The sequence below is a fragment of the Neolamprologus multifasciatus genome, chromosome 3 (genome assembly GCF_963576455.1).
Source record: "Neolamprologus multifasciatus chromosome 3, fNeoMul1.2, whole genome shotgun sequence".
NCBI lineage: Eukaryota > Metazoa > Chordata > Actinopteri > Cichliformes > Cichlidae > Neolamprologus > Neolamprologus multifasciatus.
The window spans coordinates 19236159-19251706 of record NC_140441.1 but is presented as its reverse complement, the minus strand read 5'-3'; the positions used below and the strand labels follow the sequence as shown (position 1 = coordinate 19251706).

The window sequence follows — 15548 nt, the reverse complement described above, 5'->3', positions numbered from 1 at the left end:
GGTGCCGCCTCCTCATAAGAAGTGCACCAAAATTCCATGTCAAAAAGTACGAATGGCACAAACAGCTTGGAAGAAGCATAATTATTAATAATAATTGTCACAACTGTGTTTACCCTGCACTCCCATAGTGGCTGCTGTCGTAAAAAAATCAGCCTGCTAATCAATCAAATCAATCAATTCGCCCCTCGTCCTCTTGGGGGCGCTCTCAGCTCGTCGGCTCACCTGCTCACAGAGTTCACCAGTCACTTTGTAGGAAGTGTAAAGTCCTTCAGTGGACATTAGAGCCGTCTGTTAGTGGGCAAACTGCGCAGGTAAAATTATAAAATGAAAAGGTGAACATGGTGTTGATTTGCAGCTGTGACTGACTGAAGCTTTCATCTCAGGAACCACAGCTAGGCGTAGCAGGTAAAACAGCTATAAGGATTAAGGTGTTTAACAGGTATGCAAAAAACAAAACAAAAAAGAAAATAAAGAAGATTCATTGATCTGTGAAAGTGAGACTGAGGAAGAAAAACAAAAGCCGTCTTTAGTTCAGCTACCTACTGATAATCCCACTTTGACCCAGCTAAAATCAAGTCTTTTAAGTCACAAACCACTTCAAGAACCAGTTTGAAGCTCAGATCATCTCTAATTGGTTTGTTGAACATTACACGTACTTCACTCCGGCAGCTCTGAAGGCTGGTAATAGCAAGATACAACTGCTGAAGCAGCCAGAGGGTCTTTGTGCTGTTCTGGTAGATGTGCCGATCTGCTTCTCCTACATGATTTGGTCCGTTGGCTTATATTTTATTGTAAATTTCCACATGTAGCTTTTGCAATGAACCAAAGATAACAGACCTGTAAAATGTCAGATGCTGAAGTTTTAAGCTTAAGGACAGGTTTTGTTTTTTTCCACAGACATGTAGTGACAAACGCAAGAATCACAATAGAGTATAACAGAATAAAGTCTGCACACATATACTCTTGAGTGATATCCTATTCTTAATATATTTCATTTAATATGATGTCAGCCAACCCTTTTCCTTTTATAACAAAACCCCGGCACCCTGGAGCTGTGACATCACCTCTGAATGGGTTAGTTTTAGATAGTTAAGCTAGTGCGTCACGCTCATATCTTTATATTTCTATTACTGTACAGACAGTCGGAAACCTCTCAGCGTGATGCTAGCTAAGCCAACGCGATTTCAGTTTTGTTAGCTAATGAGTGAAATGCGACCATTAAACAGGAGCAGCTACACTGTATACGAGTTTGTTTGTTTTTTCTCACATTAGCGTTTATTCTGAGTAGTAAACCTCTTCCACCCAACTTAAGGCCGTTAATCTGTGGGTCGGACAAACAGTTTATTGGGAAATGAAAGTTACACCATCTGACAAACTATGATATGCAACCAGATTTGCGCTGAGTAACTAATTCTGTTTTACCAGTATTAAGGCACATAGATGAGTTTGTCCTGTAAAGAGGCTCATGCACCTCTCAAATGGTTGAAATCGTGACAGAGAGGATCTTCAGCATAGTTATCAGCAGCTCTTAAGATAAGAGCAAGCCTTGATAAGAGCATGGCCACTGCAATCGTCAATTCATGAACTAAATTATATGGAAACTTTGCTAACTTGTCATTTTGACCGGCAAATAAAATCTTTGTCATTTAATTTGAAGCTATAATTGAACTCATGGGAATTTTTGGTTTCCTATTTGCACATTAATTTCTATTTCCTAATATTCTGATTTACTTCATTTTCATGCAACAAAGTGTGACAAAGGTGACACAGGTGGGAAGACTTGAGGTGCTGGAGCCTAGAGCAGAAGCTTCCTGCCCACAGGAAGTGGAGATTAAATAATCGTTGACTAATCGAAGAGAAAAAAAATTAGGCAGATTAGTTCACTATAAAAATAATCGTTAGTTACAGCCCTAGTGTTCTGTTGGGGTCAGGACTTTGTGCAGGCCAGTCAGATTCTTCCACACCAAATGTGTCTTTATAGACCTTGCTTTGGTGAACTGGTTTGCAGTGTTGTTGGAACAGGAAAAGCCTGTTTCCAGAAACTCTTGAAAAACAACCCCACACCATAATCCCCCCTCCAAATAAGTTTGCATTCACTGCAATGAAATCAAACAAGTACCGTTCCCCTGGCAACTGCCAAACCCAGACTTGCCTATTGGCTTGCCAGACAGAGAAGTGTGATTCATCACTGCAGAGAACACGTCTCCACTGAGTCCAGTGACAGCGTGCTTTACACCACTGTATTGACGCCTTGCATTGCGCCTGGTGATGTAAGGCTTGGATGCAGCTGCTCAGCCTGTGATTTTATGTGGCCTACCACTTCCTGGCTGAGTTGCTGTTGTTCCCAGTCGCTTCCCCTTTGTTGTAATACCAGCTGACTGTGGAATATTTAGTAGCCAGGAAATTTCACGACTGACTTAGTGCACAGGTGGCATCCTGTCACGGTACCATACTGGAATTCACGAGCTCCTGAGAGCGACCGATTCTTTCACCATTCTTTGTAGAAGCAGTGCTCGATTTTATACACCTGTGATCATGGAAGCGATTGGAACAACTGAATTAATTAATTTGGATGGGTGAGCGAACGCCGTGGACAGCACGGCGTAGCTTGATTGCGTGAGGTTTAAAGTTCTCCTGAATATTTTATGCATTTCGTTTGATTTAATTGATCCTATGAATTGAAATTCCAGCCATCAATCCTTATCTGAATCAATTTTTTCTAAACTTAAAACATTTGCACTTCATCAATAAGTAGACAGCAAATTAAAAAGTCATCGAAAACATGAACAGAGTTCAAAGGCAAGAAGTGTTGCTTTAGATGTGTCAAATAGGTGCTGATTGCAAAATCCAGACAGCATGCTGTTCACACCTCTGTCCAGATAAGAGCTCATTTTTTCTGTTGGGAGATCCTTTACCTGTGGAAAGGATGAATCACAGGTTTCCCACTATGTGCATGTAAAGCTGTGCAAGCAGGTGGGTGGGTGGCATTCCTTGTGATGAACTGATTAGCTACACAGATGGGCGTGTCCGACTGGGAGAATCCGAGTTTGACTAATTACAGGAAAACTGTTAACTTCTGTGAGTCACAGAGAGGCCGACTGAGCTCATATTGTTAAAATGAAGAAGGTTTCATTAAACAACAAGGAAAAAACTACTATTTTTTATTTTTTTATTTATTTTTTACACCAAATTTTCACATTTCTGACACAAGACACAAACTATTATGGATTTAAACCACTTTCAACTGCTGGCTGGTGGATTTGTGAAGCAGCAGTTCTGCCTTCCCTCTGAGTCTTGACTAAATGTAGATTTTGCGGGTTTTTTGAGTCAGAGGGCTGGGCTTAGCTTGCCACAGACTGAGGCAGGAAATATCTTGCCTAACTGTGTGTGTTTAAGGTCGTGCTGCTTCTTGCATTGCTGCTCTTCTCTCCACTCCCTGCTCAGACGTGTTTTGTGCCACCGCCAGCTCTCTTCCCAAGGTAAGCATTATCACAGATTTGTTTTTTTGCTTCCCTCTACAGTTCTTCACTCTGATTTCTTCTTTCTGTTCCTACTTTGTCTTTTGCAGCACTTTTCCTTTTCCCTGTACTTTTCCCCTGTCTGCTCAGCGCATTCCTGCTCCTGGACAATGAGTCTTCAGTTTCACGTCAGTGGGACTCGCCTCTGTCCATCATTTCATTCAAAGTTTACCCTTTTTCACTGCAACGCTCTTACAGTTAGCAGTGAGGGAAGCCCCGTGTTTTTCATTTCCTTTCCTTTTACAGCTTTCTAACAATTTCCTTGAGGTTAGGGTGTGGCACTGAAGTAACTTCCAATCTGTGTCATTACTTTAGACAAGGAAGTAAACTACCCTTCGCTTTAAACCATAGCGTGCTGTCACATTGAATTCCAGCATTAAAATGACACTTTTTCCTTTCTAATCCCTCTTTGTTTTTCAGTCCACTCAGTATCTCCATCACTCTGTCTTGATTTCACTCTCATAAACGTAGAGCCCACTGAACCGTACACACACACATACACACACACCCTGTTCACCAGTCGCCAACTAACAGATTGCTCTCAGGTCTCTCCACGCCTGATGCTCTGTGCACCTGCATGTTGTACGCTCTCATATTTCATTGTGTGCCCAACAGCGCATGAATGGCTGATTGGCTCAGGGACCCCAGCAGCCTATATTTGACCTTGTGTATCCATCTAAGCCCTCCCTGTCGGCTCTCCTCTCCATCTAACCAGGCGCCACTTGATGCTTCAGTGCACAAGGCCAAGAGGGCATCTTTGCGTTTTTACCGTTTTAACCCCTCGAGCGACCTCGTTTTCTGCTCTGCAACTCGTCTTTAGTTCATTTTGCTTTGTTTCTCCTCAAAAGATTGGACTGGATTTTAGAGATTACAGTGCTCAGTTATTATGCTCCGTATTAAATAGACCAGAGGAGAAACTACTGATTTTAAAATACCCCTCATTGTTTTAAAGGCACGTGAAAGATGATTTTGAATGAAACCAATACCCAAATTTGAAAAATAATAGAAACCTAAAATGAAGTAAGAAAGAAAGAAAAAGAAATAAAAACAGGCCTGTCAGTATTTATACGTTTAATTGAAACTGCAGTAAGCAAAAAAGAAGCAGATTTCGGTTTTTAGAAGTTTGATGCCAGGCTTGTAATTTAAAAAGGAGCTTAGCTTCAGAGCTAGTTTTGAAAAGTAAAATTGTAGTTCTGAGGTTACTCTCTCTATATTACTATTTACATTGTCATTAAAAAAATTAAGCCTAATGCTGTAACTAAAAAGATGCCCCTTTCAAGACCTCCTCCTGGGACGCTGTTCTTTAAGTTTCATCAGGCTGCTAATGCATGACCCACCTCGTGCAGACTGCTTCATGAAGTCGACTTACTTTTGTGCAAATACTTATTTATATTTTTTAACTTCATTACATTTGGCTTCATTGTTAAGAAGTTAAGTAGAAGTTAAGAAGAAGTATTTTGGGTGGTTGCCGCTGGGCCACTGCAGCATCTTGATCATTTTCCTTTTCAGCTGTTCTGTTGTAGATGTACTGCTGTGCTTGGGTTCATTCCCCTCTTGCATGAACCAGATTCGCTTTAGCTGTCAGACAGATGGCCTCACGTCTGACTTTAGCATACTTTGGCATGTGGAGGACTTGATGGTCCACGTTCCCCTGGCAGCCCGTCCACACAAGCCATACTTGTTCAGTGTTTTTCTACCGGCATGAACTTTAACATTTACCATCCTAACTGAGACCTGTAGAGTCTGACATGTAGCTTTTGGGCCTTATCTTGGGGTAGAATTTGCTGCGACGTACGCTCCTGAGCAGATTATGGCATTGTGTTAAGAAACCTGAATGCTTCAGATCTCCAAACTGCTCACACTTATCGGCAACTGGCTGCTACTTACCCTCTGAACCTCAGAGGCTGGATACAGAAATGCTTTACTTAGACCAGCCCTTCGCTCCTGTTTTAAAGAGGACAGATGGGGACAAGGGGAAGAGATGCGATAGAGGAGGGGGAAACAGTGGAAAGACGAAGAAGCCAGCAGCTCGCTCTCACTGTAATTATCAGCTTGGTGTTTAGCTTTAGCCAGGAAACCAGGAACCCGACTCTCCCTACCTCCACACACACACAGCGCCCTATCTTCAGGCCTCAGGTAGGCTTTCATCACTCCGGCTTCAGTTACCTCCCACATATAAGCTAACAAGGCCAGGTGAGCTCAAGCGCTCCTCCTCGTCAGACCCCTCAATATCGTACAACCTCAAACACACAACACACACTCCAGTGGACACGCAGAATGGACCTGGAGTCAGACAGCATGCCGGAGGTACCAGAGGAGATCATACAGTTAAGTGGACCAGTGCTTTTATTTGTGCCTCCTTACTTACTCTTCAAGCGGCTGTCCAAGCACTGTAACCTTAACCCAGTGGCCTCTGCATGTGCCGCCTTTCTCCGTTTCCCTGCACCCCCTCTACACTACTCAGTATATATGTTCAAATGCTCACTTCACTGCGCTGTTTGCTCGATTGACAGTTTACAAAAACAATGCTGAGTTTTAAAAGCATGTTGACATCCTGTTAGTCTGACCACAGTGCCGTTGGTCAGCACTGATAGATGCGCTGTTTTCTGCTGCCGAATGAGTTGTTTTAAGCGCTGGGAGCAGCTTCTTATATGTTGGATCATCACTTGACTCTAATCCCTATAATTAAGCTAATTGATTGTTTTCCAGCCTCCCTTTATCTTCCTGTTGCCTCTGTAGCAGCACAGTTAAAACAAAAACTTCTCACTTATATGATGATAGAGCTAAAAGAAAGTGTTAAAGTGTAAGTGCTCCACCCCTGCTTTATTTTATAAACAGATGTTTATCTAAATGCCCGTTGGGGCTCACCCTGAATGTGTTATGACACCCATAAGTTTGCCACATTTTTTAAATTAGTTTTATCGCAAGAAAAAAACAACAACCCCAGAGCTTCTTGATGTTGTGAAACATTTTTATGATAAGGTTGATGACGAATATGCGAAACTGCAGATATACATCAGCATGCATCAATATGATAAAGATTATATGAACGCTAGGAAGTCTTTCTTCTCGCTCGTCAACGACACTGAAGTTAATATTTATCAGTCAGCTCTTTGACATTTTGAAAGTTGATTTTTGGCCATTAATACCAGTTGTGTCATCATCAGCTACTGTTTAGCCACTTCCTGTTTATTTATTTTATTATTTCCTGTTCTGTTTCCCAACCTTTTGTACCACGCAAGCTGGCCATCACTTAAGTTACAGTTTCTGTTTTTCTGTTTAAACAACATAATTCTTGTTGCGGGAAAGCTCACTAACCTAAAGAAATGGCCACTGTCCCAGAGCTTTCAAAATATCTCTTGGTCTTTTTCAGTAGATAAAGATTGCTGAGTTAATCACCCTTACCTTACAAAAGAGCAAACCTTCACTCACATGATCCAATGAGTCGCCGCCCCGGCCAAGGACAACTCGGATGTGCTTGAAAGTTCCCAAAAAAAGACACTTCAAGCCTTTCCAGTTTGATCTATTGCCTTTTTATTTCTTTGTCACAAAATAAAACTTAAATACTTGTCCTATTAACCAATATATACATAATAGTTTGGTTAATAGGGCAAGTATGTAGTAGTATGTTGGCAATAAACTAGGGACCTGTCCAGGGTGTTCCCCGCTCGCCACTCTATGTCATTTCAAATAGTCTCCAGCACCCTCACCACTGTGACCTGGATAACACTGAACAAGCATATAAAAACCGACTGATGGTCAGAAATGAACAGTACACATATCATAAAGAGGACAAACGTCATCCTTATCTCCATTTTCCACTTTTCCAATTCTGGGTCGTGTGTGGCTGAAGCCCTAATAGGTACAAGCAATAGAAAATATGATTGCAAGTTTCCACAATTTAGATGCAATGTAAAAATACAGTTGGGCACAGTGAGAGATAATGACATGAAAGGTGGTGACGTTGGTGATCTGATCCCCCTACAAAGCTAACCGTCTGCTCTCTTGCAAAGAGACAAACCAGAAAAAACAACCAAAGACAGGAAGACGTGGGCGTGTGGTTGGATGACACACTTGTTTGTGTACTACAAAAAAACACAAATTTTTCGTTGCTAATGAAAAACAAGAGGGGCACGATTACGCGAGTCCACCCTGGCCTCATTCCTACCTGCGACACCAACTGTTTTTGTGCAGTGGCACTAAGACTGCGTTGGTGTCGTGTTGCATAAAAGTCATGTAATATAGCTTGTGGTCCTTAGGTAGCAACACAACCCACACTTTGTGTCTACTTGAGGTATAATTACACTCATCACAGTGTCTCCAGCCTCTGTTCTGTTGCCTTACGATTGCGGTAAGAGCGAATCAAACAACCTCCAGCTACATTCAGAAGTGTACCTTCTCCTTGAGTGTAGAGAGGAGTGTGAGTTTAGTGAGAATTTAGGCACCTTTGAGGAGTAGACGTCACGTAAAGCCGCTCCGTTTAGACACACTGTGGCTTCAACTTCCTCTTTTACTTCTACTTACTCCAGCCAAATCTGTGCACACGCTCCCATGTAGAACAAGTTACACAACACTGTTTTGCCACTTCCTGTTTCTTCTTCCTTCTTTAAGGGACATGATGTGTGACTCAGATGTCCTCCATGGATAAGCTTCCCATAGGCTCCCTACTCTTTATTTGTTTTTTCTTCTAACACCTTTTTACTTTGTTCTTTTCTCCATGTAGTATGCTCCCCTTTAAGCCAGTGCCAGGTCAGTTCAGCCCAGAGGTCCGGCAGCAGGGCCTGTGGGTATGGAGGGTAGAAAAGATGAAGGCGGTGCCACTAGATTCCTCTGAGGTGGGAGCTTTCTTCAATGGAGACTCCTATTTGGTGCTGGATAACCGCGGGGAGGAAGGAGCTGACCTCCACATGTGGATAGGTAAGAGACTGAAGACGCATCTGGCTTATGCAACATGCTACCCGATGCAAATCAAACACAAAGTAGTCTTGACTTTATTTAGAGAAAAACAATGGAAGAGTATCGATTTCATTTTACTCCACCCAGTAAAAGAGCTAAGCATTGTCTGGCGCTCGCTACACACATAACCCTGGCTGAAAGGCTGGTAGCCACCCCGCTGATGGTGATGACACACGAGACACTCTGCTGCCCTGATGCATCATTGTGTGTCGAGAGAAGCTGGATGAAGAGGGATGATGAGGGAATGAGTCCAGAGGGAAGCATTAAAAATACAGGAGCACTGTTATAGTACTCAAATGTGGCTGTTGTTTCCAGCATGTATCCGGTGCTTTGGTAACACTAAACTGATTGTCACAAGTTGGAGAGCCCTCTCTTCACTCAAACATGCACCTCTGTTAATCCTCCCTCCTCCTCTCCTTGATGGACCGGCGGTGTCTTTGTATGTCCACTGTTTGTTTAGTTCAGCTTTTTTTAATCAGTCGTACCAGCGCCTGATTAGAGAGTATAACCTGTTTGGGTAGAATAGGTAGAATTCACAGATTTCCATTAAATATGTTGGATACAGGTAAATAATAAAGCTGCTATTTGAACAGAGGATATTGATGCGAAGCAGTGTGTGAAACACTAAGCAAAGCTTTAGTGCTTCCATATAAACAAAGAGAGTAAGTAGCAGCCAGGTGCTGATAATCAAATGCACTTGATTAACTGATCAGACCTGGCACTCAGGTCTGTGTTAACATGATGCCAAAGAGAAAAGATGTCAGAAGTGGTCTTGGAGAAGCAACTGTTGTTGCCCATCAAGGAAGAGTTATAAAGGCATTCCAGTCTACAGTGAGAAAGATTATTTAGATTCAACTGGAAACAAGTTCAGAGAAATTACAAGCAAGATCATCACAAACACCTCATACCAACTGTGAAGCTCAGTGGTGGAGGGGTGATGATTTGGGTTTGTTTTGCAGCCACAGGAACTGGGCAACGTGCAGTCATTGAGTCACACATGAACTCCTCTGTGTACTAAAGTATTCTATAGTCAAATGTAAGGCCGTCTGTCTGACAGCTAAAGCACGACTGGACAAATGATGATGCCAATGATGCCAAGCACAGCAGCAGATCTACAGCAGCAGACCTATAGCAAAATGGTTGGAAAACAAAAGAATTAAGGTGCTGCAAGGCAAACCTCAACCTTATTTTAATCCTTTTGAGTACCCTCAATGAAATGAAGCAATGCAGCAAATAAGAATGGAAACAATGTGAGGCACTGATAGTCATACAGAAACCATTACTTCAAGTTACTGTTGCTAAAGGTGGGTCGACAAACTACCCAATCTTTGGGTGTATTTAGTTTTTCACACACTGCTTCTACACTTCGGCTCAGTTTTTGTTAAATAAATAATGACACAGTCTAATGAGTAATATGTTGTTGCTCATCTGAAGTTGTATTTACATTATTTGAAGACCTGGTAAGAAACTCGTGGGTTTTTTTTCTTCTTCTTTTTTATTATGCCCTGTATGTTAAAGTGTAACTCTGCAGAAGAAGAGGCAGACTGTGGCTTTCTTGAAAACCCCTCGTGCTTATTTGTCACAGGAAACCAGGGACAACAAAATAAATTCACGCTGCTCCAGCTATTTTTGGAAGAACCGTTTTAGAGTATAGATTTATTTCCTTTAAAGCTGTTTGGCCAGCCCACAGTTGTTCCTGACCCCTGTTTAAGTATTAATACTTAGTTGTTGGTAAAGTTAAAATTAGCTTTAGTCTAGGGTAGGAGTAAAGGTTTAGGAGCAATCATTCTTATGTAAGCAGTGCAAGAAATAAGACAATGTGCAGAGAAGCAAGAAAGCAAATATGCAGTGTGTAATATTTACATATGTTAAGAAGCCTGATTGGCCTGGCAGTACAAACTGTCTGTAAGTCTGGTAGTACATGTAGCAGTACTCATATGTTATCTGCAGAGCTAACAGTGCTTTGTGGCCGTAGGGCTAGATGATGCACTAGAGCTCCACAGAAAACCTGAATGTCCAGGAAAATGTGTGGCACCAGTCTCTGTAGGCTTATTTTCACACCGTCTCCTAGCTTTAGTATAATGAGAGGTCAGCTTCAACTCTGACATCACAAAATACAGAAGTAAATATGTTTTGAATTTGTAGGAGTTCAAATTAACAATCAGAAAGTGACTCAAGTAGTCGAAGCTGCTCCTACTGGATGCACTGAGGCGGATTTATCATCACAAACTTGACCTCAGCTGGTCGAACGTATTAATATCTTACTGAATGCTTTGGGAAATCTCCCCTAAAGTGAGAACAAATTCTCATTAGAGTGAAAATTTTAAACCCAACTGTGCGCTACCAGCAGAGGCTAAAGATAGACTGTTTTATTTTACATCATGCTCATAAGTTAAACTTGCAGCAACAGGTCCAGAGCAGTTTTTCAGCTTTTTCCCAAACTTGGTTTCTCACATCTCCAATCCTTTATAAATAAACTGAGTTTTTGTACAGGAAGAACATGCTTTTCAGTGACCTGTGCTCCACCCACTTGTTCCAGGTGAAAAATCATCTCGAGATGAGCAGGTAGCTTGTGCCATGCTGGCCACCCAGCTGGATAATTTTCTGGGTGGAGACCCCATTCAGCACAGGCACGTTCAGGGCTTCGAGACTCCCGAGTTCATGGAGCTCTTCCCCCGAGGGGTCAGCTACAAGGTGAGCAGGTAGTGGTGGAAACAGCGACGTGTTTGGATGCCTAAAACTGAAAATGCCAGTAACTTTATTACCACAGCATACCTGTGCTGCACTGAACTGTGCACTGCCATTTAAAACAAGCAACAGCAAGCTTTAAAATACAATATTCTGTACCGTATGACTTTTTAATTTTATTATTTTATTTTTAGGAGATTGAGGTGGTCAGGTCTGTGTAGATTTGGCCACCTCAGGTACATCCTTGGTTACATAAATAACAAATGTTATCGTTTTAGAGCTTCTCGTGACTTCTTTACATGTAGCAATCTGAGCTTGTTAAAATGAATCAACGTTAAGGCTGAAATCGCTCGTCCAAAAAGTCAAATGTCGTAAAACGTTAAAAAAATAAACTACCATGAAAGTTCAGTCCAAGTGATGATTCTGCTTCTCCTCACAGGAGGGTGGTGTGGAGTCAGGTTTCAGGAGGGCTCAGGGCTCTGGCACCGTGCAGAGGTTGTACCAGATCAAAGGAAAGCGCAACATCCGTGCCAAAGAGGTGGAGCTGTCCTGGAAGAGCTTCAACAAGGGAGACTGCTTCATCCTCGATCTCGGAGAGGTGAGATAATCTATCAAAAGGAGGACATGCCAGGGAGAGGTGCAGCCAAACGCCACCAAATCATTTGCTCTTCTAAAATGTGTCAGAGCTATGCACTAATTGGCTACACAATAACCAGTTTGTTTAGCTTTTTTACTGCAACCTGCAAATGAAATAAGGTGCCACTTTTACCACGTTGTGTTGATCTAATGTTGATAATTGTACCCAGACGATTGTGTCCTGGATCGGCTCGCAAGCCAACATCTTCGAGAAGCAAAAGGTGCGCGAGATCGCCTCGCTGATCCGCGACATAGACCGACACGGTAAAGCCCGCATTGTGGATGCAAACGAGGGGGAAGAGCCGGAGGAAATGATCAAAGTAAATAAGTTTTCCTGATTTGTTGTCCGATTGTTTTATTCAGGAAGGATGGGTTTTTTTTTCCATTTCCAAGTCAATAATTACATAAAAAATCTATTTGTTTTGTTTTGGTTTTTGGGTTGTTGTTGTTTTTTTTTTTAAAAAGCTTCTCTTTGTAGTCCTCATAAGATGTTTTTGTGCTGCTGTGCAGGTCCTAGGACAGATTCCGACTTTGCCAGAGAGCACGCCAGAAGAGGACAGCAAAGCAGACGCCTCCAACATAGCCTCACTCTACAAGGTAAGCTCTATATGCAGAACTATATACACAACGTTGATGTTTTAAAACCACCTTTCTCATCACTATTCACTGTATGCTGATTCATCAGGTGTCTGATGCCACCGGTTCCATGACAACAACCAAAGTGTCCGATAAGAGCCCGTTTGCCCAGGAGCTGCTGATTCGTGACGACTGCTTCATCCTGGACAATGGCTCCAACGGAAAGGTCTTCGTCTGGAAAGGTGAGGAGCTGCTACTCAAACTCGAAGCGGCAAACTCGCCACCTCCTCATATTTGATATCTGATGAAATGAAATTGTAATGAACACAGTGAGAAATAATGATTGGCAGTTTCACGGGGAGGTGAGTCTGAGGACCTGCTTACATGTGATCGGAGTAAGGGTTTCTTAAAGAGCTACAGCGGGGTTTCTACAGCTTCACACTGTCAGCTCTGAACTGATCAGACAACACACCAAACACAAATAACCATCATAGAAACATGCACTCACCCAACTTTTCAGCAGGTGCACCTAATCGGTGAATCACATGGCAGCAACTCAGTGCATTTAGGGGTGTAAAGATGATCAAAGCTACTTGCTAAAGTTCAAAGTGAGCAGAAGAGCATCTCTGAACACACAGCAAATGGCAAAAAAAAACTTGTTAAAAAACTGAAGCCCAGAATTTCTGCCACAACTATAGTGAGAGCAGCTCCAAGGTTAATTTAAAAAACTGTCAGAGACATAAAGAAGCTATTAAGGTCACCAAGTTGGCTGATGCATGTGAAAATCAGACTGTATTAACTGACTTTCACATTAACTATTGTAGCTCATAAAATAATAAATGCAATCAAAACCTTCAATAAAGTTATTAAATACCCGTGTTTCTGTACAATTTTACTTTAGAAAAGGGCTGCTATGGAAAACAGTTGGCCCAGTGTGAAGAAGTAGTGTAAAAGCACTACGAGCTTTTGTTCAACAATTTGTTCATCGTTGTAGCTTGTAGCAGGGACACCACGCCTGATATCTAAAGTTACCCTGAAAGTTACTCTGTGTGCGAAAAAGCTCTCAAATAGAGCTGCTAATTAACATTAGCTCATTTAATCATCAGGTAACGGAGCCAATGCTGAGGAGAAGAGGGTGGCCCTGCAGATGGCGGACAAATTCATCGAACAAATGAATTACCCTCGCATGAAAACACAGGTACGGCTGCTAAAAGCTGCTCATGTTAAACACCGCAAACCAGTCAAGCGTCTTTCTTTACTGTAGACAGGAAAGCTCGTACAACCTCTTTGTTTCTATTTTTACAGCCACAGATCTGACGTGTGAGTTTATGATGTCAACTGTAAGGTCTTTTATATAAGCAGTAAGCAGTAAAGTTTTATGTGCGTTGCACTACAGGTGGAAATCCTGCCACAGGGGAAGGAGACCATCATCTTCAAGCAGTTCTTCAAAAACTGGAACTGAGCATTTCACTGGGAATCCTGCACATGGAGACGAGGCTGCGCATCATGAGACAGCACCTGTTACAAAATGCATCGTTTTGTTTTTTAAAGATATATATATACTGACTTGTATGTACATACTTGTAAGGCTAACAGTAAGCTGCCTCTTGCCTTGGACTTTGGTAGAATCAGAGATGTGATGCCACTTTTATATATAAAAAAAAAAAGTTCCTTGTAGTAACAGAAAAAGTATATAAGGAGAAATATTAGATATAACTCAAGAGATGTGCTTTTTTTCTTTTCTTTTTTTTACATTGATTCAATGGTGTCCCAGCTTTGCCTGCATTTCAAAAATAAATGTTAAACTCTGGTTTATACAGGAGGAAGTTGTGCTGATTTTTTTTTTTTTTTTACCTCCCCTCCAGTCATCATGTGGGGAAATTATCTGATGCTTATCAGTCACGTCTCCGCCCGGTTTTATATAACCTTTATTCTAAACTATGCCCTTACTGCTGCCACGGCTGCACAAATATTACACCCAACTGTATAATAACACACTATTAATAATTAACTATAGACCATCAATAAACTTCCACGATAATTGGCGATTAAACAATCTGGCATTATTAAGTCGGTCACAGGGGGCATTGCATTTACTGCTGAGTAATATGTGGCATACTTTTACATAAGGGACTTTTTGAAAGGACAGTTATATATACTGTTTTACCTTTTGCCTTTTCGGCTTCAGCTGCAGGGAAATCAAATGTGTATTTTTGCACAAACACGACGTCGAGATTATTTTCACGCAGCTATTAAAAAGGGGGTGAAGAGGAAACCCTAAATAATCTGAGAAGACAATATTATCAGGCCTTCATTATTCCATGTCTGTGACTTGGAGTATTCACAATAAACCAGCTGTGGGACTAAAAAATGCCAGTAATTGTTTCCTTCACTCACTTCCAAAAGTGCTGTCATCATTCCTCTTTGACCAGTCCCTGTGTGGCTCCATGACCTATTTCCTACTCAGATTAACATGCCCTGGCATTTTCTCTTAATGACTGCCTGGCATAGCACAAAGGTCATTGCTTCTTTAATAATCAGCAGGCGCGTTGAAACACACCCAAAGAATCTCCCACCTCCAGATGTCTCTCAGAGGGGATCAGCCTCTGATGCTGATGTTTATTCTGCTTTAACCAAAAACCTTTGGTTTAGTTATTTAACTACAGCTACTAAATGTTACTCAGACAGCTTTCTGATTTGTCTGCTTAGAAGCTGCTCTGAGCTCTGTGTGGCCTCCCAGGCTATCACACGTCTTGTTCTCAGAGTGATTTGTGCTGGTCAGCCACTCTCAGGGGAATTCAAAATACCAGGTATTTTGAATTCCCCTGATTTGTACCCAGTCTTTCTTACTGCAGACTGCTTAAGTTCAAACTGATTATAGGAGATTATGAAAGGTTGCTGTTTTTTGCTGTTGTTGTTTTAATGCAGAGATTCATTTTCAGTCAAGTATGCTTTTAAAGTCGGACTGAATTTGGTTCTCATACACAAACTCTGGAAACATTGATCATATTTTAGGTTACACTGCTGCTGAAGGTTAGATAATTCATAAATGTTCTCTTGCGGGATGATTTATTCAGGTTTAATCTCCACAGGACTCAATTTTAAAAGGCAAACTGAAGTTTGCTCAAAAGGGGAAAAAACTCAGCAGCTAATAGTTTACACTAGATTGGTTTT

At 41.7% G+C, this 15548-nt stretch overlaps 1 protein-coding gene across 2 annotated transcripts; it reads left to right on the top strand.

Annotated features, from left to right (window-relative positions):
* The first annotated feature begins 3345 nt into the window (after nt 1–3345).
* Nucleotides 3346–14196, top strand: LOC146521889 (macrophage-capping protein-like). 2 transcript variants are annotated; one of them, XM_085146385.1, is made up of 9 exons: nt 3346–3479; nt 8242–8435; nt 11014–11168; nt 11602–11760; nt 11969–12118; nt 12309–12395; nt 12484–12616; nt 13481–13572; nt 13771–14196. In XM_085146385.1, the coding sequence occupies exons 2-9, from the start codon at nt 8243–8245 to the stop codon at nt 13834–13836; spliced, it is 1035 nt and encodes a 344-aa protein (XP_085002511.1). In that variant the 5' UTR covers nt 3346–3479; nt 8242; the 3' UTR covers nt 13837–14196. The 2 variants fall into 2 exon arrangements, with proteins under 2 accessions (XP_085002511.1, XP_085002502.1); XM_085146376.1 differs by lacking the exon at nt 3346–3479 and adding an exon at nt 4945–5845.
* Nucleotides 14197–15548: the final 1352 nt, after the last annotated feature.